Source organism: Lonchura striata, chromosome 11 (assembly GCF_050655825.1).
Source record: "Lonchura striata isolate lonStrDom1 chromosome 11, ASM5065582v1, whole genome shotgun sequence".
Classification (NCBI taxonomy): domain Eukaryota; kingdom Metazoa; phylum Chordata; class Aves; order Passeriformes; family Estrildidae; genus Lonchura; species Lonchura striata.
Window position 1 is genome coordinate 16253521 of NC_140713.1, and position 23288 is coordinate 16276808.

A 23288-nucleotide genomic window follows, 5' to 3' on the forward strand; every position below is an offset into this window, starting at 1 on the left:
TTTTTATCAATCAGTCATTCTTAACAAACAAAAAGCATTGTCATTTACAGAGATCCTCTAAAAAATTATTTTATACTAACCGTTACTTTTGTTAACACCTGCTACGTGCAAAAGAAAACAGAAGGGGAAAAATACCACAGTCTATGATACAGAAGCAATAGAAAAGAACTATTTTCTTTGCAAAGATTGGATGTTCCATAGATCTTGTTTTTGAAGAGATTGATCCACTAGAAAACTCAGGCTATACAAGTTCTCAAGCTGCAAATGTAAAGTTTTCATTTCATTTGTGGTTTTTATTACTAGGAACTGAAAAATAAATACTTACCTCTTCCTTCCTGTCATTGGTATGACACCTGCTGGTAAGAGCTGGAAGAATGTTTGTAGTCTGCACTTGTTCTTTTCTGTAATTCTTGATCAAAGAAAAGTGATTCAGCTATAAAGGACTTGATATGAAAATATTGCTTGGGAATGTATGCTGGATAATCAGTGGCATCATATGAAGTAAGCTGGAAGAAAAATGGAGCAACTACTCTTCCAAATTCTTCTGACAGTGGAATGACTGATGACTTAGAAAGGTCCTTCTTGTAATAGAAAGCAGGAAAGACAAGGAAGCAGTGTGTTGAAAATACGGTCGGGAAGGAAAATATTTTCTAGAAAATAGGCAATTATAAAAAACAATTACCACCCTACATATTAACAACTGCAGTATCTCTCAATTAACATCTCCACACATTAACAACTCAGGTTCTGGAATCAAAGACAAGTTCCTAAATCCAGCTTCTGCACATACCCAAGGTTTTGGCTGTAACACCAACATCAAGGATCTAGGCTGGCATAGGGCATTTTTTAGGACAAGGCATGAAAGGTCAGGGTTGCCTTCCTAAATTTACTACAGCTTGGTACAAAAGATGTGATAGATTCTTCTCTGCTAAGTAGGCAACAAGCACAGAGTGCAGAATAGCTGAGTGTTGTCCTACATGCATAATAATTTTTTTTTTCTCACAGCAGTAAAAGGATCTGTTTGTAAATATCCCAAGAACTCCTTCATGTATCCACCAGCCAAGTCATTCTTGCAATGTGTTGAAAAAGGACAAGACAAACTTTGAGCAGTTAGTATGTCACTGTTTTCAACTAGGAAATTCTCTAAGTATGATGCAATAACAGATTTTTCTAGTCTTCCATCATTTGAAGAAGTGCCTCCAGAGCTGCTGCATAGCCTGTCCAAAGCACTGGTTTTAATTTTAATGAATTAAGGTTTACTGTCAAGGTTTGCCATTTTAAGATTTGCATCATAATAAAGGTGCAACAGCCATTTTACAGGTCAGAACCAGCTGCAGTTGACAGCAGATGTGCAGATTTCCAGTTTCACTGCCATGGGTTCAACTTTATCCTGTGTGTTTTCTAGGCCGGGTCTCCAGGTGGAAAGGTTGCTCATGGACATTAATCCTCACACCTGCCTGTCACAGCAGCTCCTGCCCAGCTCCGTGCTGTGTGATCATTTCCTGCTGCATTTTTTTCTGTCTCCAGCTGCACTAAGCAGCACACACAGTTTTGCCAGTACATGCATTTCTGCATTTCCATGTTCCCACCATTTCTTCCCTTACCAAGAATAAAAAATTGGCTAATAAAATCTTCAACAGAAAGCAACTAAGAGAGGTCAAGGATAACTTTATTCAAGTAACAGCAAATACCACCCTGTGACATTTGCCTGGCTGTAGTCACAGCAGCTGGAGGAGTGTAAGCCATCAAGCCAATAGGACAAATAAGGCAATACTGAAACTGAATTAAGTGCTACTATGGGATTATTTTTTCTAAGGACATGAAAAAAGAAGCTATGCCAAGAATGTCATCATTGCCATCTGACCTCACCACTGACAGAAGTTCTAATGAAAAAGCTGCACAAACAATAGAGGATAACAAGCAATCCAACACTGGTCAGATCCAGGGCTGAATGACATCGTGGCTTGGAGAGGCACAGCCATGCATTTTATGGCTGTCAGCAGAGTTTGCTGAGAGACTCAAATGCTGCTTGCCCAAGCCTAAACCCTTTGGAACTAATCCAGCTGCTAAAATGACACTGGAAACCAATTTCCGTAGCTAGAAAGAAGAAAAAAAACATACAAAAGACAGAGAAAAGGGGGGAAAGAAAAAAGAGAGAATATTTTGGTTACTGAGCAGGTCTGTCTCCAATTACAGGCTTCTACTCCTGTGAAAGGCTACTCAACTACTTCATAGCAGAAAGCAGGAAAATCTCCCACAAAGTTCTTCTTAGATATACTTTTTAGGTAGCAGTAAAGCTGCAAAAATAAATTTTTAGATAACCAAGAGTTAAACATATCACTGGCTAAGCAGGGCATGTTCTAATGTAAATTGTTCTTTTTTTCTGTGCCATTTGTGCTCTCCTGCCCGGACCACCCTCCCACAGAGACTCTGTCTCCATGACTTTGTATCATTTTCACATATATTACACTAAGCTCAATATTTTTTCCAACAGCACATGAACTCTTAGCAGGTCAAGCACCATCTGGACCAGATGAGTAAAATGGAATTCTATCACTTATGACAAAAAAAAAAAAAAAAAAAAAAAAAATTGTGTTTGGTTTGAAGGACATGACCTAAAACCAGAACAATTCTGAGTGACATTAAATATTATGTTTAAACAGTGACTCAGTCTTTCATAATCAAAGTAGAAAAAATTTAGAAAGCAATTAAATACTTGGCTTGTAAGATAGCTTTCAAGCTACCTGGTGTTTCTTTCATTCAAAATACACTCGGGTGGCTTCAATGAAATCCATTCTGCAGACAGCAGAGATGTGCTGCAGAAGGGCCCAGCAAACAGAATCAGCAATGGCTCCATGCAATATAAAATATCCTCAGGAGTAGAGTTAACAAAAAAGGAATCACATTATTGAGATTCAAGGAGCTCAGTTGTTCAGCTGTTTTGAAAATGTCCCCAAGCTCTCAAATTCATTTAAACAAGTGTCAAACCTTCATTCGGTGTTACTGGCACTCTCTGAGTCACATAGATACCATCAGGATCCTGCTCTCAACAGCAAAAAGATTTTTAAAATTACAGGTTTTTTTCTTTCTTTAAGAAGGAAAATTGCAGCTTGGGCATGGGGTCAGGGATGTTATAAAATTTAATTCACGTAGAGATCTTATGCAGTTCAAATTCCCTCCAAGAAAAGTCGAGGTAAGAAAAAAGTTGACACAGGTTAGACTTTCTGAGCTCCCCAAAAGCACAGACATTTCAGCTTAAAGCCAGAAGTTAAAGGCAAACCAGTTTTAGCTTTCTATTTGCAACTGAAAAGGATGTTTAAATTCACATGCAGTTTGAATTATTTCTCTCCATTTGTGTATTTTGAGTCACTTTACTCTCAGTAGGACTCCCACAAAACAAACATAAGCAAGCAGGAACAGCAGATGAAATCTCACATGCAGAAAGGTCACTGAGGGAAACAGCTTTGGCCTGGCTGCACTGAACCAACCGGGGCCCGTCAGGGGGGTCACAGCAGTGTCCCCTGTGCCCAGCTCCAGAGAGGTCCCTGCTGCTTCTACCTCCCGGGACCATCTCACAGCCAGAAGAGGCGTGTGCCTGACTGCTAACCGAGATCCAATGAATCCAGCTGAAAAGCAAAGCCTCAGTTCCTGGTAGGGCTGCTAATTCTTCATCCCAGGGCTGGCACAGAGTTCAGGGGAGATCTGCTTCTAGAACAAGAAAATGCTGGGTAGCCCACGAAGGCTGGAAATGTGCTCCACCCGGGTGGTGCTCGGGAGTGCCTGGTCTCTCTCAAGAGCCGGCAGTAAGGTGACAGAGCCACAGCGCCGCTTCCAGCGCACAGACTGACACAGGGCCTCGGTGCAACAGCAAGGGGCAGCATCTATAGAAGGGAGAGAATGCCACACCTCATTGAGGCAAAACACCCAAGCAATTTGGTAAAAGAACTGATGCTTAATGGCTGGAAACGTTTACATGGGTATGGAAGGGAACAGCCTTTATTGTAACTAAAAGGCTGGCCCAACTCTCCTCCTCAAGGAAAGAGGATCTGGAAGAAAAAGGGGATCAGGTGAAATAAAACCGGGATAAATCTCGTAGAAAACTTGAAAGGGAATAATGGCTGCAAAAACTAAAGATGCCCCACCAAAAATGTGGAAGACACAAAGGCTAAACCCTTTAGTAAGGTTATCAGAAAGGGAAAGAACAAAGCTGATTACTGCACAAAGAGAAAGCTTTCTCACCCTGTATCAATGCAATTAGACTAAACATGGCACTAGTTGTTTATTTCTACTCCTGCATGTTTTTTAAAAAACAAAACAACTAACCTGATTGCTCTGAGCATTATGATTAAACACAGGTTCACAACCTAAATCACATTTAACTCATGCTAGTTAAAGTAATGTGGGTAACTGCAAGGCATTCCTTATTGTCACACGTGGTGAATGTAAAAACTGAGACCTCGGGATATTTTAGCAAGTGACCCAGCCACGCAGGACTCCTTGCACTCAGTTGAAATACCAACAGAGCAGGTTCCCCATTCAAAAGGCTCAGCTCCAAGAAGAGTTGCAGCACATGTGCCAGACAAGCACAAATAACTCCTAGTAGCTGTTGGCCATACTGTAGGCTCCCTGCTGGGCATTCAGGTTTTGAAAATACACTAGAACTGCAAGGCTCACACAGGGCAGAACATCACAGCACTGAACAACATTTGGTAAAATAAATGGGTATCTTAGGATACTAATAATTCAGCATCACTGTATCATAGATGATTTGTGCAACAATTTTGTTTTAACCCACTTTCTGTCAGGAGGTACTTCAAATAAATGCCAAAAATAAATCGTGTTAGTCACCAAGAAGACAGCTTCCACTCAGATGGAATGCAGTTAGTGTTTAATATTTATAATAAAAGGTCAAGATTTAAGAAATATCATGGCCGGCTGAAATAGAGGTGAGTTTCAAGTAGGTATTATGTAATTACCTGAGTTTGTACGGGCTACAAAGGTAAATGTTTTCTTAAGCAATTATCATCTGAATTCCAAGTTATTTTCCACTACGTCCCACTGAGATAACATAAAATCTCTGTTAAGTACTGTGATCTCCAGTTCCCAGAACTCAATATATGTTTTGGTTGACATTTCAGGTCACATATAGAAAGCATTTTAGAGTCTTACTGGTTACAAAGTGCACCTTTTAATCCCAGTCTTTGCAAACATATTGATCACGAGCTGTTCCATCACTGATCTTTCCCGTAACTCAAATTTTCAACAATTCACAGCTTTATCAGCAATTTCCCTCCCTGAAAAATTCACCAGAAGATCTCCCAGAAAAATTCACCATGTAAAGTCAGCCTGAAACCAAAGGAACTTGAAGCTGCATTGGTTCTTTCCCCCTCCATGCTACTTAATGAGTCCATATCAGATTCCACATGGGAGGAGAAATTCCAGTTCGCAGTTAAGATCAGGTGGGTTTGGGTGATGCACCCACACCCAGCCCCCAGCCCTCCCTGTACTCCCAGAGGAAGAAAACATGGGGAGCTGTTCAGGGGCTTTTCTTATCTGCAGCTCACATATGCAGTGGAAGCAATGCCTCCTGCCAGCTCTTGGTTAGAGTGTTATCTCACTCCATTCTGTTCCTATTATTTCAAATTCAAAGTCCTCCTACCCAGCTGCAAAAATCTGCTGTTTTGAAAAGATCCCTGGGTTCACCTAATGCCTTATTTATGCCCCAACATCACATTCACTTAACTAACAGATGGTGGTTGACGAACCCTAGAAATTTTTAACACAGGCTTCTAGTTTTATTAATTTAAAAGTAATGAATAATTTATATATAAACAATTAATCTGATGTCCCTCTCTTGTTCTGACAGCAGTAAAGAAGCATCTAAACCACATGAAACTATTGCTGCCAACACCAGCCATGCACAAGTGCCCAGAAAGTCTCCATCTGCCCCTGCCACTAAAGGTACTATCTGAAAGCCAGTATTGCACAATTGGTGGTTTCCACAAAAGAGATGCAAAACCAAAAGGGAGGACACGTGAAGGTGTATTTAAGAAAGGTAGCATTAACTCTTACAGGACAGATTCCTGGTATCCCACACTGGATGTCTCAAAGAAATAAAATGAGAAGAATCAAATAAAATCAACCCTCTATAGACTTATTTTCTAAAAAGTAATGCAGAGTTTTCCACAGAAAAATCTCCTTTGTAAGAAAGAAGAAATGTGGCAAAAGAGGCTGGATTCAGAGGCATGGCCAGATAGGACTGATGATTCAGTGAAGGCTTTCAGGCAGAGAAGCCATTTTGGAAATAAAAAAATGTGTCCTTCAGAGAAAAGGTGCTCCTGCTATAGTAGGGTTAAGAGGAAATCTTTGTTGTTTGCCCAGCCTTGGGAACATTTAAATTATTTTCTCTTTTTTTTGTCTGCATAATTAAGGCTGGCCTTGGTTGGCCTTCCAGCAACAACTGCAGTCGCTCCAGTGGCTTCACACAGCTGGAGCAATGTTTACAAGGGCTGCAGAGCCGAGTGTTCTCAGAACAGGCTGGGTGGGCTGGGAACAGGAGGCACAGCCTGTGCTCACCCCGCACGGCATCCACACCGAGCTCCGCTCCCAGCTCCCGTTAAAAGCCAAGCCATCCACCTCACTTCGTCAGGCAGCCCTTGGCACTTCCTATAAATACCTTCCCATCGGCCTGTCCTCCCAGAAATGTCCATTAAATTACTTTTACAGCAGTGCAGAAAGGATTATTTATAAAGCTCCACATTAGCAATCTTTTAGGGAGCGCTGCAGTAAGATAAATGTAAAGGCACTTTTGAAAGAGAGGAATGCTTTCCCATCATGAAGCATTATCAAGAGAACATTATCTTTAATACTTTAATAGACTTGAGACAAAAGACTGTGTGTGTGGTTTGATTATTGGTCTGAAGTGAACTGCATTTACTATGTTCACAAAAAAATACTTTAAAAAACTAACTTTCTTTGTGCCTCAGAGTGAAAAATTTATGTGGGGGGAAGGGGTGAGTAAAAAAAAAAATCACAAGTTGCTAATCTTATTCACTGTTGAGATACTATGTGGAAAACAAAGATAATTTTAGACTAAATATTAACATCATGCTTCAAATGTACTCAAATGTGGCCAAAACCAGATGAGCTCATCCCACAAACAAAATTTATACTTGGGGCATATCAGAGCAAACCTGGGCTGCTGCTCTGGGCAGGTTACTGCCCCAGCCTGTGTGTGCAGCCATGCAGGGAGAGGTTCAAGAGAACTCCCCAGCAGATACCCCCTGTGCAGAGCTTACACAGAGCCCACCCCACTGAACAGGGCATATTCTGGAGAGGGAATGAAAACACAAAATCCAGACCCGTGAGAGACCCTTGTTTGTGGAGCACAGCCTAGGCCATGCCGCAAAGGTGTTCTGGAAGCACAGCCTGAGCAGCTGCTCACAAGGCAGGACAAAAGCTTTCTTTTCACACTTATATTATGTCACCCTTACTAAAAATTGCCACTTCAATTTTCATATCTAAAAACCCCAAACAAGCCTGTCACGCTTCACTGCTTTTGGCACTACAGAGCCCCCACAGTGACAGGTACTAGTTTGGGTTGCTTTCCATATTACTGATGGTTGTCTATTTACAAACCTCACCACTGGTGGAGAAGTGAGGCTGAGATCTTAGGTTTTGTTTTCCATTCCTGAAAGATGTTTATCAGGTTTGGAGTCATTGAAGGGCAGCAAGCATGAAATGTCTTTATGTAATTCCTAAAGCACAACAGCAGAACCCATTTAGGAAAGAGAGGGTCACTGGTATTCCCTCAATATCCCCCAGTGAGGGGGATTGTCACAGCAGCTGCCATTCTGCACTGCTGCTGTCTCACAACGCCACCTAAACAGGGATCTGCAAAGCACTGCGTGCTCCGAAGGTACTCACAAAGAAAGGTACTGAGACACTCCTCTCTTGGTTTTCAGCGTTCCACTGCTGATTTGGGGAGCACACAATGGACTGTTTTTAACATGAAAATTTAAAAAACACCCTATGGTTTATGTGGGTAAAAAATAAAAATGAATTATAAACCACAGGGTTATTTTTTCTGGGTACACTGAACAATAGAAAAAAAACATTCAAGTGGGGGTGGGGATGGCAGTGGTTTTGAGCATTCAGGAAAAAATGCAAGTTGTCTTACACAAAGAGTTTCTGGAGTTCAATTTTCAGTGCCAGAGTGCTAAAAAGAGCAAACTTTTTTTCCCCTTGTATACTTCACAAATTTTTTATCTGAAGAAAATATGAAACTGAATATTTCTGATATCAACAACAATACATAGGAATGAGAAGAATTTCTGAAGACAGTTGATATGCTTGCTAAATAGAATTCAAAAGTTACTCTATTTTGTAATAGCTCTTCTGAAGGATTTCTGACTCAAATTCCAGAGTTACAGATTCAAGGCCTCCAAGAGCCAGGCGTGTCTACTTCATTACTAGCTCTATAATTATTCCTCCAAGTTTTTACAGTGACATCCACACAAATAATGCATGTTCCCCCTTACTAAGCCTTGTTTAAAGCAATAAAAACTGAGGTGCTGGCATAAGAAAAACTGTTCCTTGGCTCTTCCTTCTGATTTCATATCCAGTTTCCTATTCTGTATCTAGGGGCTAAACATCATTTATGCTCAATGACAGACATGCAATGAACAAACTGCAATTGTATCCAGCAACCCTTTCTTTCCCCCACTTTGGTTTATCCTAATTGTCTCAAAAAATTCTCGAGTCTATAAGTTATAATCAGCTGTGAGTACAGTTCCTGAGAACAGCAATATGAGCAGAGCTGTGCTGGGATCCACATTCCTGCTTGCCCCCTGGAGGTGCACTCAGCTGAGCCTGGGCTGCTTGCAGTTCTGGGCTTGCCCAGCTCAAAGCTGCTCTGGCTCAGTCTGCAACGCACTTGGACTGATTTTTATGTTTGTGGCTTCCCAGAGTTACCCCAAGAGCAGCCTGCCAGCACTGCTGTCCTTTGCCACCGGCTCAGCCCACTGGCAGTGTGGGCTGATGCTGCCTCCTCAGCACATTTGCAACTTGCTTTTCCTGTTCAAAACAGGTCAGAAAATCATCCCACCTCCTAAACCATTACAAGAGTCATTATCCTGGTCATTGCAAACCCTCTGGAAGCAACAATATCCCATGCTGAACTTGCTGTGCAGCTGGAAGATCTCCAGGCTGTGCAATTCCCACACTGCAGCAGCACGGTGCTGTTTAGCCAGAGTAGCTGTGTCTGAAAGGGAACCACTGGTGGAACCTGGTGCCAGTGAACAGAATTTTTAAAAAATACAAACAACCCACAAACCCAAAATATTGCCTCCACTGCATTCACAGTCTCCCCTGTTAGCACACTCTCTGGGATGTATTATTAGTGCCTAAGTCCATGGCCTTATAATTTTTCTTCTCCAAATTATCTCCAAAACAGTCTCCATAACCTAAAAATTTGGAATCCTTTATTTTCTGGGGGATTATTTTTACAAGGTAAGATCGGGTCACTTTAAATAAAACCCCTGACACGCTGTTATCAGTTACCAATATCTTTTAGCTGAACAAAAATAATTGATTTTACAGACAAGCAGAAGCCACATTTCATTGAAAATATGGAGCCTGCCATCCTTATAGGCCTTCTCCTCCTCACAAGTCTATTACTGTCGTGAGTACTACTAGGTATAACCCCAGCTCTGGGACAAATCTCCTTATGGCCTGCAGATCATCATCCAACCTGTGCTCCAGATCCCACCAGGAATATGATGTACCTGACTTTTGATAAAACATTTTAGAACAATTTAGCACATACACACACAAAATACATGACACTGTAAGCAATCTGACAGTTTATAGTCCCAGACATAGATTTCTTGTCAGTAAAAACTAAGCAAAATTGATGGGTTTTCTAAGTTTTTGCATTGCTTTTCAAAAAAAAAAAAAACCAAAAAAACCAAAAAAACCCAAAACAAAATAACCAACCAACCAAACCCATCCCAAAACAAAACAAAGCCTCCAAAAAGTCCTTACCTTTCCAAGGACATTTTAATTTAATGCTATTGCTACAATTAATATTCAGTGCAGCTTGTGTGGATTTTCACAGTAAAGTTCACAATTGCACAAGGACTGTATTGCATCAAACAAAAGAAAGACACACCTAATCCAGTGGGAATGAGTCCCACATTTTCAGGGCATGTTTAACCAAGAATTCCTTGGACTAAGTCTAGTGACAAATGTTACACTCCAGATAAGGCTCAGAGTGTCCCTTCCTCACTTTAACCTCTCATGCCCTGACCAGGGAGGAGGAAGGACCTGCTCCTTGCCAGCCCTTGCACCGTGCAGTTCCACCAAACCTTTGCATTTCTCCCACAGCAGAGCTCTGTGTGCCTCCCATCCCTGCTGAAAGCACTCCCAGGGAGATCCCCAACACTGAATTGATTCAGAAAACAGCAGGAAAATATCTCACTCTTCCTGACAAACCCCACAGCTTTTATTCAATGCAGCAAAGACAGCTAAATTCTAATGCTATTCCATTGCACAAAAAAGATTTTTCCAACAACCAACCATCAGCTTTTTGGAGCTTCTCACAGAAAATTTCAGTAAGACTCCCCCTCCCCAAAATACAACATTTTTTCTCTCCTTGGTTATTCTGTTGTTTCCTTCTGCCTCTCACTTATTCTTGTGGATAGTATTAAGAAGAAATAGAACAATATTTCCTTTATTTTGCTCTTGCATACTTTTAAGTATCATTATTTTAAATGTATCCAGAGTAAAGATTTTGAATATTTTTGCACATGAATACCAATTTTAAAAGTTACATTTGCATTCAAACATCTCAAGTTGTTTTAGAAGGGAATATACACACACAAGTGATCCATGCCAGTAGCACATTAACTTTTCCCCTACCTCCAGCAAGCAGAAGATAAAGTGCTAATAACAAGGAATGATTAAAAACAAATAGCAACAACAAAAATGTTGTAACAACCAACCTGGAAGGTAGGGACCAGTACAGGACATTGGTATAAACCAGAACAATTGCACCTTCATCAGGTCTATGGTAAAATCTGCTTTCCCAAATTAAACACAACATGTTCTTCTTATTTTCAGTTACAGCCCAATGAGAGAAGAAGGTCCTAGAAGGTCTAGGACCAGAAAAAGGCCCTGTTTAATGCAACAGAAATTTTAAAAGACGTCTCCTGTGTTTGAGGGTTAAGGGTTGTGGGTGAGAGAGTTTGTCCCTTTTCCTAAATAGTGGAACAACTGATATAAACTCCCCACACTGCCCCACTTTTCAATTTCTCTTGAAAAAATTAGGCAATTCCAGAATGTGGCAAGTGCTGGAGCAGATCCAGATCCATTAAAAAACATTAAAACAATTTCTTTTTGTAGAGCAGTTTTTAAAAGTTTTTTCTGACTAAATTCGGCCAGATACAACTGTGATTTTCACAATTTTAAATCAGTTTGTACATTTCAAAGCAACCGTATTGAGTATCAATGAACTCAGAGAAAACACTTTTAATAGAAAAACACGGACAAAATTGGGAAAAAAAAAAAAAAAACACCAACACAAACCAACTTAAGTCAACAATTTTATGAGCAGCAAAATGACCTCCAACTTTAAGGCCAGCAGACCCCAGAGTATTCCCGGACGCCGGAGCTCCTGCTGCAGTTGCTGACAGGGAACTCCCGGCTCCAAAGCTGCTGTTTCAAGCCCCTTCCTGGCGAACCCCGATGGAAAGGGGACATCTACTGGCAGCAAAAGACATTTTCCCAAAATCTCCCAAAATCACAGCTAACATCACATCGGCAAAATTACAGCAGCACCTTAGGAAGGTTTACAGAAGGGAAGGCATTTTATTTAAACTCTATTTTATATTATCAGCAAGCACACAGAAAGCCACAAACAATAGCTATTTTAAAATGTATTTAAAGTAAAACGATTATAATAACATAGCAATAAAAGAAATTGCAATTAGCAAGCCTAAATTAACATGCTGCCATCTTTATTTGAATATTTGCATTTCAGCTGCATACCCAGCTAAATAACACAGTGGCCCTCACCTGTTCTTTTTCAAAAGCTTTATAACAGGTAGATATAAAAAGGCAAAATTTTAAATTGACTACAGGCAAAACTTGGCACATCAGGAATTTCCTGCTTTTGAATATTTCAAGTTTTCCTTAGATGCAATCAGCTTTTAGAAGATACTTCTAGCAATAGACTCAAAACATACTATAACAGATTTTGTCAAAGACAGTTATATTTAAGACAGGACCCAGGAGGTTAAACTGCCATTCTTCATCAGCAGTTCATTTTAACAGAGTGAAATAGAACAAATACTGTTTCAGAAATGAAGGTGCTGAAAAAGCTTTTATTCTTTAAAAAAATTTAGGAATTGAATTTCACTAATAAAATACTTGGTGAAAATATCCCATTTCACATAAACATCAAAACTTACAAGGCTGTCTTCAGCAAGCCTGCTCTGCAAATGAAGACATCCCAAAAAAGAAACACCTGATCTGGATGCACAGCTGCAATGACTGAAGCAGAGAATGGCCATTTCAAACTCTTCAGTCTCACCTCCAACAAGTACAATAAGAATAAGCTATCTTCTCTCTAAGGTGGGCAGGAACATCCCATGGGATAGACACAGAAATCATCTCCAGGTAAAATTATCAGTCTCAAGAGAGTGAGAGCAGAAATGACTAAATGAATCCACTCCAAACCAGCATTATCAGAAGTGTGAAATCAGGAGAAGAAATACAACAAATGGTAATTCTATTCTGCAGTTACACAACATGGCAACACAAATGGTGAAGGAGTTTGCTGATTGCAAGTACAGAAGAAGCTTCTTTTTGAGAATTGAGTTTTGTGGCTGAGTGTGAGGACCCTTTCTTTAACAACAGTGAAAGTCAAATCAGAGTTCTTTACCAAACTTCTCTTCTTCTTTGGTGAAAGTTAAAGCTTAAGGCTTTTTTATTTTTCTATTAAGCTACATGCATTTAAAGATAGCAATTCCTCTGATAAGGCTTTGCAACACAGCACAGCCTAAAACTTCAGTCACAAAGAGTAAATGCATTCATCAAAGAACACAAAACACTTAGGGCTTACCCAAGCTCCCAGCCTTCTCCAGTGATGGAAGCCATCATCCAAACACATGTGATGCAGGTATTTATCTTCCACTTGTGAAGGAGAGCTCTCGGACTTGAAGCCAGCCCATCAGCATCTGCAGCAAAATTCCAGGTGAGCAGCACCCAAGGGACGCTGCTGTGGCTGCTGCAGCTGCAGGGGTGAGGCTGAGGGGTCAGCATGGGCATAACTGAGGGGTCAGCGTGGGCACAGCTGAGGGGTCAGAGTGGGCACAACTGAGGGGTCAGTGTGGGCACAACTGAGGGGTCAGCGTGGGCACAACTGAGGGGTCAGCGTGGGCACAACTGAGGGGTCAGTGTGGGCATAACTGAGGGGTCAGAGTGGGCATAACTGAGGGGTCAGTGTGGGCACAACTGAGGGGTCAGCGTGGGCATAACTGAGGGGTCAGTGTGGGCATAACTGAGGGGTCAGCGTGGGCACAGCTGAGGGCTCAATGTTGGCTCGGCTGAGGGCTCAGCGTGGGCTCGGCTGAGGGCTCAGCGTGGGCTCGGCTGAGGGCTCAGCGTGGGCTCGGCTGAGGGCTCAATGCGGGCTCGGCTGAGGGCTCAATGTGGGCACAGCTGAGGGCTCAATGTGGGCTCGGCTGAGGGCCCAATGCGGGCTCGGCTGAGGGCTCAGCGTGGGCTCGGCTGAGGGCTCAGCGTGGGCTCGGCTGAGGGCTCAGCGTGGGCTCGGCTGAGGGCTCAATGCGGGCTCGGCTGAGGGCTCAGCGTGGGCTCGGCTGAGGGCTCAGCGTGGGCTCGGCTGAGGGCTCAGCGTGGGCTCGGCTGAGGGCTCAGCGTGGGCTCGGCTGAGGGCTCAGCGTGGGCTCGGCTGAGGGCTCAATGTGGGCTCGGCTGAGGGCTCAGCGTGGGCTCGGCTGAGGGCTCAATGTGGGCTCGGCTGAGGGCTCAATGTGGGCTCGGCTGAGGGCTCAATGTGGGCTCGGCTGAGGGCTCAGCGTGGGCTCGGCTGAGGGCTCAGTGTGGGCTCGGCTGAGGGCTCAATGCGGGCTCGGCTGAGGGCTCAGTGTGGGCTCGGCTGAGGGCTCAATGAGGGCTCAGTGTGGGCTCGGCTGAGGGCTCAGCGTGGGCTCGGCTGAGGGCTCAGCGTGGGCTCGGCTGAGGGCTCAATGTGGGCTCGGCTGAGGGCTCAGTGCGGGCTCGGCTGAGGGCTCAATGTGGGCTCGGCTGAGGGCTCAATGTGGGCTCGGCTGAGGGCTCAATGCGGGCTCGGCTGAGGGCTCAATGTGGGCTCAATGTGGGCTCGGCTGAGGGCTCAATGCGGGCTCGGCTGAGGGCTCAATGCGGGCTCGCTGCCTCACCGAGGGCCCGGCGCACAAACCCTGCGGGCAGCCCCGGCCGGGCTCGGGGCCGGGCAGTGCCCGAAAGCTTCGAACGCCGAGTGCGGCCCAGCCCGGCCCCTGTGGCTCCGGAGCCGAATCCGGCAGAACCGAGCCGAGCGGCTCCGCTCGGCCGCTTTCACCGAGCCGAAGGGCAGCACAGGAGGCGGCCGGCGGAGTTTGCTGCCCGGCCGGACCGTCCCCTCACGGCATCAGCCCGGGCAGAGCGCGGTGCCGACGGCGCCGAGCCGGGGTCCGATCCCCGCGGGACCTCTCACTTACGGCTGCATTTGATGGTCTCTGTGGGTCCTTCCCGACTCGGAATACCCTGTCATCCTGATGGATTCCTGCCCCGGCACCGCCCTATGCCAGCAGCACTTCGTTTTTTAACGTTCTTCTTATATTTTTGTCTTTTAGACAAGACCAATTTTCAATATGAGCAAGAAGGCCAAAGTTCAGAGGAAGAGCATCCTCAGGTCTGGTCTCTTGTCAGCCACACCTGGAGGGCTCTGGTGTACCCCAAACGCTGCCACTGCCCGTGTGGCAAGCACATTTCTCTCTCTCAGGATTTTTCATAGAGGCTCACAGAGAGAAGAACGAGAAAAATTTTTTTCTATTTCTGCTTCTTTTTTTTTCATGTGGAATGTGTTTGGAGAATGGTTTACCTGGGGTGATTGCTTGAATGGATTCTGGTGAGGGTTGTTTGAGCCTGATGGCCAATCCAATCCACCTGTGTCTGGACTCTTGAACAGGGTCACGAGTTGTGAGTTAGATATGGTACTTAGAGAAAGTAGGTACGTAGTTTTAGTATCTTCCTTTATATATTAATATATTTTTAGCATAGATATAATAAAGAAATCAGTCAGCCTTCTGAACTGGAGTCGGACATCATTTCTTCCCACTGAGTTCGCCTGCATTTACAATACCCTTGCAGTCATTTTAAACCGTAACTGCGAAAAAATTATACTCTGGTCCCATGTTCCACGTGTTCTTTCACACACAAAACCACACAGCCTGGAACATCCCCAGGTTCACTTTCTAGTACTGGTTTCCACCATCTCATGCGAAACAAGGAATAAAACAGCAGTGGGTGATAGGTAGGTACAGATTCTGCACATGGCAGAGCCTGTTTGCAGTTTGTGATGCACTCCAAAGCAGAACTGTGATTGCTGCCAGCTAAGCCATAAAGGTGTTAGATGAGATGGGAGAGCGTTTACATCTAAATCATGGCTGATGTGGCTGAGGTTCTCCATTCCAGCCCTGCCCCAACTTGCCAAGGAGGCAGAAACCCACATACAGCTTTTATAACAGGAAAAATGAGAATGTTTCAAAAGCCAGCAAAGCTGCGACCAGCTGGACTGTGACAGACTGTAAGTGTGTAATAAATGGACTACACAGCTACCAAGTTTTCCTTCAAGGCACAATGAGAATGTTAATTACCATTGTGCCATCCTTTATACTATTCAAATTACTTTAAAAGTAAGATTTTTGGTAGACTTCACCAAGATGTATATTGGAAACAGGTTAGTGTAAACACTCCTATTTAAAAAAAAAATAAAAATCCTTCCCCCTCCAGGTCCACCTGATTGTGCTGATATTTAATTTGGGAGGTTTTGATGATGAAAAGGTATCTGGCAAGAGATGTGTCTGACTAGAGAAACACACCTTCTTATCTTGATATAATTTCCTCCCCTTTCTCCATTTTTAGTACAAAAAGGCAGACTGGCTCTATCTTGACTTAAATGTAGCATTTTGGGTTGCACTGATAAGTGAGTGACCCGTAAGGTCAATTAAATGCAAACACGAATGCAATTTCAAGTTCAATACTTTGTTTCCTCTGGCAACAGAAAGAGAACACTAAGCATGTAAACAGTTACATCATGTTGCCTAAAATGTGTGGCACTAGGAGAGAAAAGCATCATACAGATTTCTGGCTTACTAGAATATGCAAAAAGACAAAACCAAAATGAAACAAAAAAACCCACAAAACCAAAACCCAAAATGACAAAAAACCACCACAACCCCCAGAAAACAGAGATGCCACAAAGTACAAATGCACATCTAAATCTAGGAGAAAAGTGTGTAAGGCTATTTATCAAAGACTGATGCTCTATGAAAATACATTAAAGCAAAGCATAAGTTACTTTCAAAAGGCAATGCACATTGTAAGCATCTCTTTTATTGTAATATAAAGAAGCATACATCATTCAGTTCTTTAAAGTACAACTCAAATTGTACACTAACAAAAAAAGATCAATTCAGACATCCATGGACATGTCAACAACAGAATTCATTACATTTTGCTCTGCTGGTATTGCACTTGGAATGATTTAGAAGTAAGGCACAGTAAAAACAAAGTCATTTAGTGCTTCTACAGCAGATGTCTTTTTAAACACGTGCTACATGACGTAAAAGTACCTCTAGCTTATGTATATACACACAGGGGAAAAAGAAAAAAGCATGCACTAGATAATTCAGATTTCAACATATCTTGCTGTTTCATAATATACAAATAAAGTAGTTTAAAGATGTAAACAAACTGCATGCACATAAACTAGAGCAAAATCTTTAATACAGTATCTGAAAGCTATTATGCTTAAATAAAAAAATATAACTTATTAGTACTCAGGTTTATGTGCCATTTTTGTCCTGTAGAGATTAAAAATCTGGGGTTGGGGGCAGGGTGGGAAGAGAGGATTTTTCTGGTTTTGCTGTTCGTTTTATTTTTTTGCTTTACACATTGGCAGCAGTACACTGGTGAGAAGGTCAAATATGGCTTTTGCAAAACAATATCTAATGAAAACATGAAAAAGCACAATTGGTTCAGGATCCAGCATCCTGATATTTTCCAGTCAAGAACAAAACAAAACAAAAATCAATATGATCTACGCTTTGAACTGGGTAAGCCATGCATTCCAAAAGACCTTTCTAAAGGCATTTAAACTCTACAAGAACCAGACACTTTGTCAAGTGTAAACTCTTAAAAACTAAACACAAAAGAATCTGAATGACTCAAGCATAGTTTTCCACTTCAAATGCTACTGAGTAAGTTTTGCCCATGGCTGCAGTAGCCAAAGTGATACTGGACTGTCTTCAGAACTAACTGCATGCCAGGAGCGGCTTTGCTTCTTTTTAAACAGGCACATTAGAAATTAATTGAATTAACTGCACAATTTTTGGTTTCACTTTCTTTGGCATAGGAGACGCCACTTTTCAAATTAAAAAGAACATGCACCATGCTGCATTCCAACATGTTATGCTGAAAAGGCACATTTGTTGCTGCCTGGGTGGCAAGGGAAGACTTCTTATTTTGCAAAAGGCACGGTGTTGAGTGCAACATCCTTTCCTCATCCTCCAGAGTGTTCAGTTAGACCAGGTACAATTGTACACAGCGGCTCCCCAGGAGCTGTCCATTTCTCTCAGCCACTGCTTGCTTAGCTAGATCCAGGCTTGGAAAAGTCACCAATGCCTCACCACTGGGCTGGCCACTAAAGTTGTAAAGCATGAGGATGGAATCTGCTTGCAGCTGCAATGGCACAAGAAGAAATAAAAAAAATTTATTAAGACCAGAGACAAAACCTGGAAATGCAGTTTTTAATGCTGGTGAATTTTTTAGTGCATCTGGCTCACTCCACTCCTGTGTCCATGGTAAAAATATTCTGGATGTTAAGAATGGGAAAAAGAAGGAATCAAGGATTAAAGGAAACTCAGCTTTTAGCTTGGCAAACAGCAGCAGCTCTTATTCTGCTGGAGTGGTGAATATAGTGATGTAGACATAATTCTGTGCAAAAATTTTTCTAGAGAAGCAATTGAGAGTAAAGGTTGATAAAAGGAGAGAGTTAGATGTTAATAGGAGGTGAATGGAGCAAGAAATCCAGGCATGAAGAATTCTTGTACTTCACGACCGACCAAGTGAAAAAGGCTATGGAGGCATGTCAATACTCACACACAAAGTTAAAAAAAAAAAAAAACAAACCTAACACACATGGAAAAAATAAAAGAGCTGTGTGGGTTCTGTGTTGGGAGAATGAGCTGAACTCAACACAGGTATACCGTGCAAGGAAGATTTTTCAGAAAAATCAAGTAAAATTTGGTGCAAAACTGAATTAAATAAATATTTATTGTAATTTTAATAAGGCTAAGGAAAAGCAGGTTAGCAGACAAGATTATTTAGTTATTGGAGTTGATTTACTTTTGAGGGCATTTGCCCTCATAAAGTCTTAAAAGGCAGTTCCAAATTGCTGAGTTCAAAGCAGACATTACAGTTAGCCCTATTGTACCCCATCCATTTTCCATAAGATGCAGGAAATTCTTCCAAGTTGAGTTTGGAACTCTTGATTGTTGGATAGAAATGAATCTCAATGAAGTTTCAAAATGAGAAACTGAAGGATCAAAAGTTTAGCATACAAGGTTAGTTTTTTTGAAAAGCAGCATCAGACAAAAGCAATGCTGGAAAACCAAATAGTTCTATGAATATTAATTCAAGTTAAGTTCATGTGACATGTTCTCTTGAGTTTATAAAATGGTAAAATATTAAAGTGTTTCATTTCTGTAGAACTTGTGTCTGGTATACTACAGAAACAGCAGACTTCTCAGTTATTACCAATAGCATTTCATTCATATATCATATCATATATCAGCTTTACATTCAAACATATGAAAATAAATCAAGTGCATGCCAGACCTTCACTCACCCAAACACTGAGCAGGCAGTAAAAATATTCTTAAAATATAAGCAACAGCACACTTTAAAAACCAAAAGCATGCATAAAACAGTACAAACTTTCTATCATTTCTTTTCAGAGGACTAAAGTTAGTCAAGAAATAGCATGCAGAAAGAAATTGGAAAACAGATAAAAACCATCATATCTAAAGCCCACTTCTAGTTTGGAAGCATTCTTGGTTTATTTCAGAGTAACCCTCTCTCAAAGAGAAAGCTGTACACAACTTGGGTTGAGCTGCAAATCTGAGCTAAAAGACGTTCTGCTCTAAACCAGCTCTTTGCTGTTAATCCATATGGGATCAACTCATTTACCATCAGTCCAGAATAGAACTTTAATATTTCGGCTCAGAGTCAGCTGGAAATACACATGGAACACAGGCAGACCTCTGAGCACAGAGGAGAGCTTTAAAAACATCGTTTAAATAAAGGTATTGGTGTAATACCAATGTAGGGGTCTGGAAATTCATGCTATAAGAGCTGCATAGAAAGCTAGCAGAGAAGTCTACACATTCTGCAAGCAACATAATTAAAAGAGCTAAATGAACCCCTTCAATTTCATTTTAAGACATACTGGGTTTAAGTTCTTATTTATACATAATTCTAGAGAATTAGATTTTTTGTATGTACATACGTTTTAAAATTAGATTAAGATTCACACAAATCTTTTTCCTGGGTTTTGTTTTTTTTTTTTTTTTTTACTCTCTAACAGTGGTACCTGTATAATACTACTTTGTACCACTTAGAATTCAGACTGAGCTACTCCATGAATTAGTCAAAGACAGTTTCTATGTCATACTTTGTAGAGATTGTAGAGACCAACTGCTGATCTGGTTTTCCAGTTAATCACCAGACCGTACAGTCCATCTGCTCCCTACAGATCCAACATTAGAAAACAACTAATTTGAATACAACTAAGTTGATGGTTGTTAGTGAAAGTACATTTGTCTGTGAAAGTAATTCTCTCAAGGCATAGTATGCGATTGACATTTTTAAACTGAAAGGTTGTTCTGTGTTTTTCCTAAGGAAAAAGAAAATGTACTAACTAATCAGTAGCATTTTGAATGGAATAGAGCAGTATTGTGGCATGATGTACTCCGCATAGGCCACAATAATATTTCTCTAAGAATTATGTGCAAGTGCCAAAGATGCAGGCAAATTTACTGTTAGCAAATCTAGTTGGTTGCATTAGAAAGTCACTATATCCAAAAAACCTCTTCTGGAAAAACTGATGTAATAGTTCACATTGCACTGGGGAGAGCAAGAAGGAGAGGTATTAATCTCTAGCCAGTTATATCGTACAGAAAAGACACAGCCAGAGGTCTGGGGGTTTTCACACATATTTATGTGTGCTTTTTAGCAATATCAGGAAGAAAGAAAATCTTCTACCACTCTACTAAAAGGAAAATATTGGACTGAAAGGTTCACATGAGATATAAGCATTAACAAACTCTTCTGGAAGTTGAACACACCATCTGAGCAGAACCAGGCAATCACACTACCTCCACCACTGCTGCCCCATCAGCTACAGATCACAGGCAGCCCACTTCCTTGGGTTAGTTGATTTTTGAAGCAGGAAGACTAACACCAGGATCCCAATGCAAGCTGCTAAGGGGGAAAGCCACAAGCAAAGATCTGTGCAGCACCAAGCCCTTCTTTCCCTTCCCATTCACCTCTGGAGAGCCAGGCTCTGCCAGTCACGTCTTACCTTCTTCAGAAGTTACAAAGAGTTACAAACAGACCCACTCTTTCGGTGCTTGTAACACACTCCTGGCTTGATCGCTCAGCTGAATAAGGCCATTGTAGTCATCAGGTGCATACTACAGTACAAGTGTGACATGGGACAATCAGCAAGAGAAGGAACAGTCTGGCACAGCAAGCCACACAGACCATCATTTGCAACCACAATCAAGAGCATCAGCTATTACAACTGGCAGGAGACAGAGAATTGGATAGAAACTATCCAATTCTATCCAACTAGAGGTAAGATAAAAAATACATTAGTTGTATTGCTGGTTGTAGAAATGGAGGAAATGCTTGTGGGGAATGTTCTAAACTGTGGATTTGAACTGCTCCTTATCAAGGAAGGAAAATAGCTCAGACCATGAAGTGCTCCTTTTTTCCTTCTGCTCATGAGATGGCAGCACCAGGTAGCTAAACTAACATTTTCTTAAGCACAATCATGAACCCAGTGATGGCTCTCACTAAGACAGATGAGCATCTTCTAGCCTGCACACTGAGGTGGGGATTAGAATAATTGTATGGATATCATTCAGATTTTTTATGCACTCATGGAAATGAAGGGCAGCTTCTCCAGGGTAGGGTGACAAGCACTTGAGCTGTGGATGATACTTGTACTCCATAGACTACACCAATGTAATGAAAGAAAATCAGTGTCCCAGCATGAATGCATTCACAAGGTAAAATAGCATTTATTTATGCTAGTGCAGTGTATTTCTACATTGGAAAATGAAATAAACTACACAGTGTAACTGCATCATGACAGATTTGTAGAAGTAATATATTAAAATAAAAATAGTGACTGTACAGAACAGTTACATCAACAAATTAGAACAAAAACCTCATATATGAATCAGATCTAAGAATTATTTGAGATCCTGAATATGAACAGTAATCACTCATACTACTGGCCTGGTACAAATGTGACACATATAGTCAGAAAATACATCTTGGAGAATATGAACCATTGTTGTTAGCACATAATCTTTCCAAGTTACATATCCTGGAAAGGGACTGAGCATTCTTAAACATGATGCAAAGACTACTTGAGTGGTTCCTGTAATCCAGAAGACAAGAATGTTTATCATAACATTGAGTTGTAGAATATTTTTTCAGTGTCTAGAAGAGTTTCCTGTCTCCCCCTAAACAGACTAATGCTAATGGTTTTGCACTAAGGCTTTAGATGATTGCCAAATGCACACAACGTAGATGCACTGTGCTGCCTTTCCTTTGATATTTCTATGACACAAAAAGTCTCCTGCCAGCTTAGGGAGAAAATGGCATTATATCTGGGCATACAGAAGATGTATCCATCCAAAGTTGAAAAGAAAAACACCAACCATCTTGTACACACCTTTTACAGAAAACAATAACCAAGAGCCCAGAGAACACAAAAGAAAAGAGCCCCCCAGAATTTTACTACTGAATTCTAACCACATCTAAACCCATGCCATTAAGTAAAAGACAAATATAAGAAGCATTTTCTAGATAGTCTCTGCCAGGGCAACCAGACCGTGCAAATATTAGATTTATGAGTTCCCAGACCTGCCCTTGAAACAAATCTACAAAATGTAAGTTTACTCTTTGGAAGGAATGTCTCAAGATAGTACATACTTTAGATTATCAGTAGATGTATAGTAGGCAAAGTTCTACAGCCATACTCTTGTAAGGGACAGTATTTAATAAGTTACACTTGAAATGGAATAAACAATGTAGAAAATATCAAAGTTGGAAAAATATCCTGTACAGAGTTGTCAGAGCTTAGGCAAACACGTAAAGAAAGTGAGAAAGAAAGAAAGGAAGAAGAAAAATAAATTCATTAAAAGACCTAGAAATAGAAGTTGCATCTAATTATAAGGATAGGTAAGAGACTGCAGGCAATTAAAACAGAAGCTGTAGAACAGTAAATTCTTCAAATAAAATAAAAACTACCCTAACTTGTCTGAGTAAGCACATTATTGTGAATCTTTCTGATTCTGTCTGCATTTCAGAACCCATAAGAACAAAACAAGAACATCCAACCACACAGGACCAAACCAAGTGTAAACTGGTTAATAAAGATGTAATACACTATACTTCCTCCTTGAATTTTCTTTTTCTTCAACCTATGTTATTTCTTTGTTTTTCTCTTGCTGAGAGAAATATAGGACTGTCTTCTCCTCATAGACTGCACAGATTTAACCAGGTCACTAAACAGTAAATCATTGATTTCCATTTCATTTTTGCAGTTCCTACAGTGAATATTCAAAGCTCAGTCTAAAAACAGCACATACAAAGCAATCTAGAGAAAATAACCCACTACTAAAAAAAAAAAAAAAACAAAACCAAAAAAAAACACCACCAAA

At 41.2% G+C, this 23288-nt stretch overlaps 1 protein-coding gene across 8 annotated transcripts in view; it reads right to left on the minus strand.

Moving 5' to 3' along the window:
* Window positions 1–16642: 16642 nt before the first annotated feature.
* Window positions 16643–23288, minus strand: part of ESRP2 (epithelial splicing regulatory protein 2) — a 41950-nt gene continuing 35304 nt past the window's right edge. For 5 of the 8 annotated variants that reach the window (XM_085589631.1, XM_021535251.3, XM_085589630.1 and 2 more), the window contains exons 16-17: window positions 20912–21023; window positions 16643–18009 (exon numbers count right to left, since the gene is read on the minus strand). In XM_085589631.1, the coding sequence (XP_085445757.1) occupies window positions 20934–21023 (90 nt within the window). In that variant the 3' untranslated portion in view covers window positions 16643–18009; window positions 20912–20933. The remainder of the gene's footprint in view (window positions 18010–20911; window positions 21024–23288) is intronic. The other 3 variants (XM_085589627.1, XM_085589628.1, XM_031505836.3) reach the window with 1 other exon arrangement.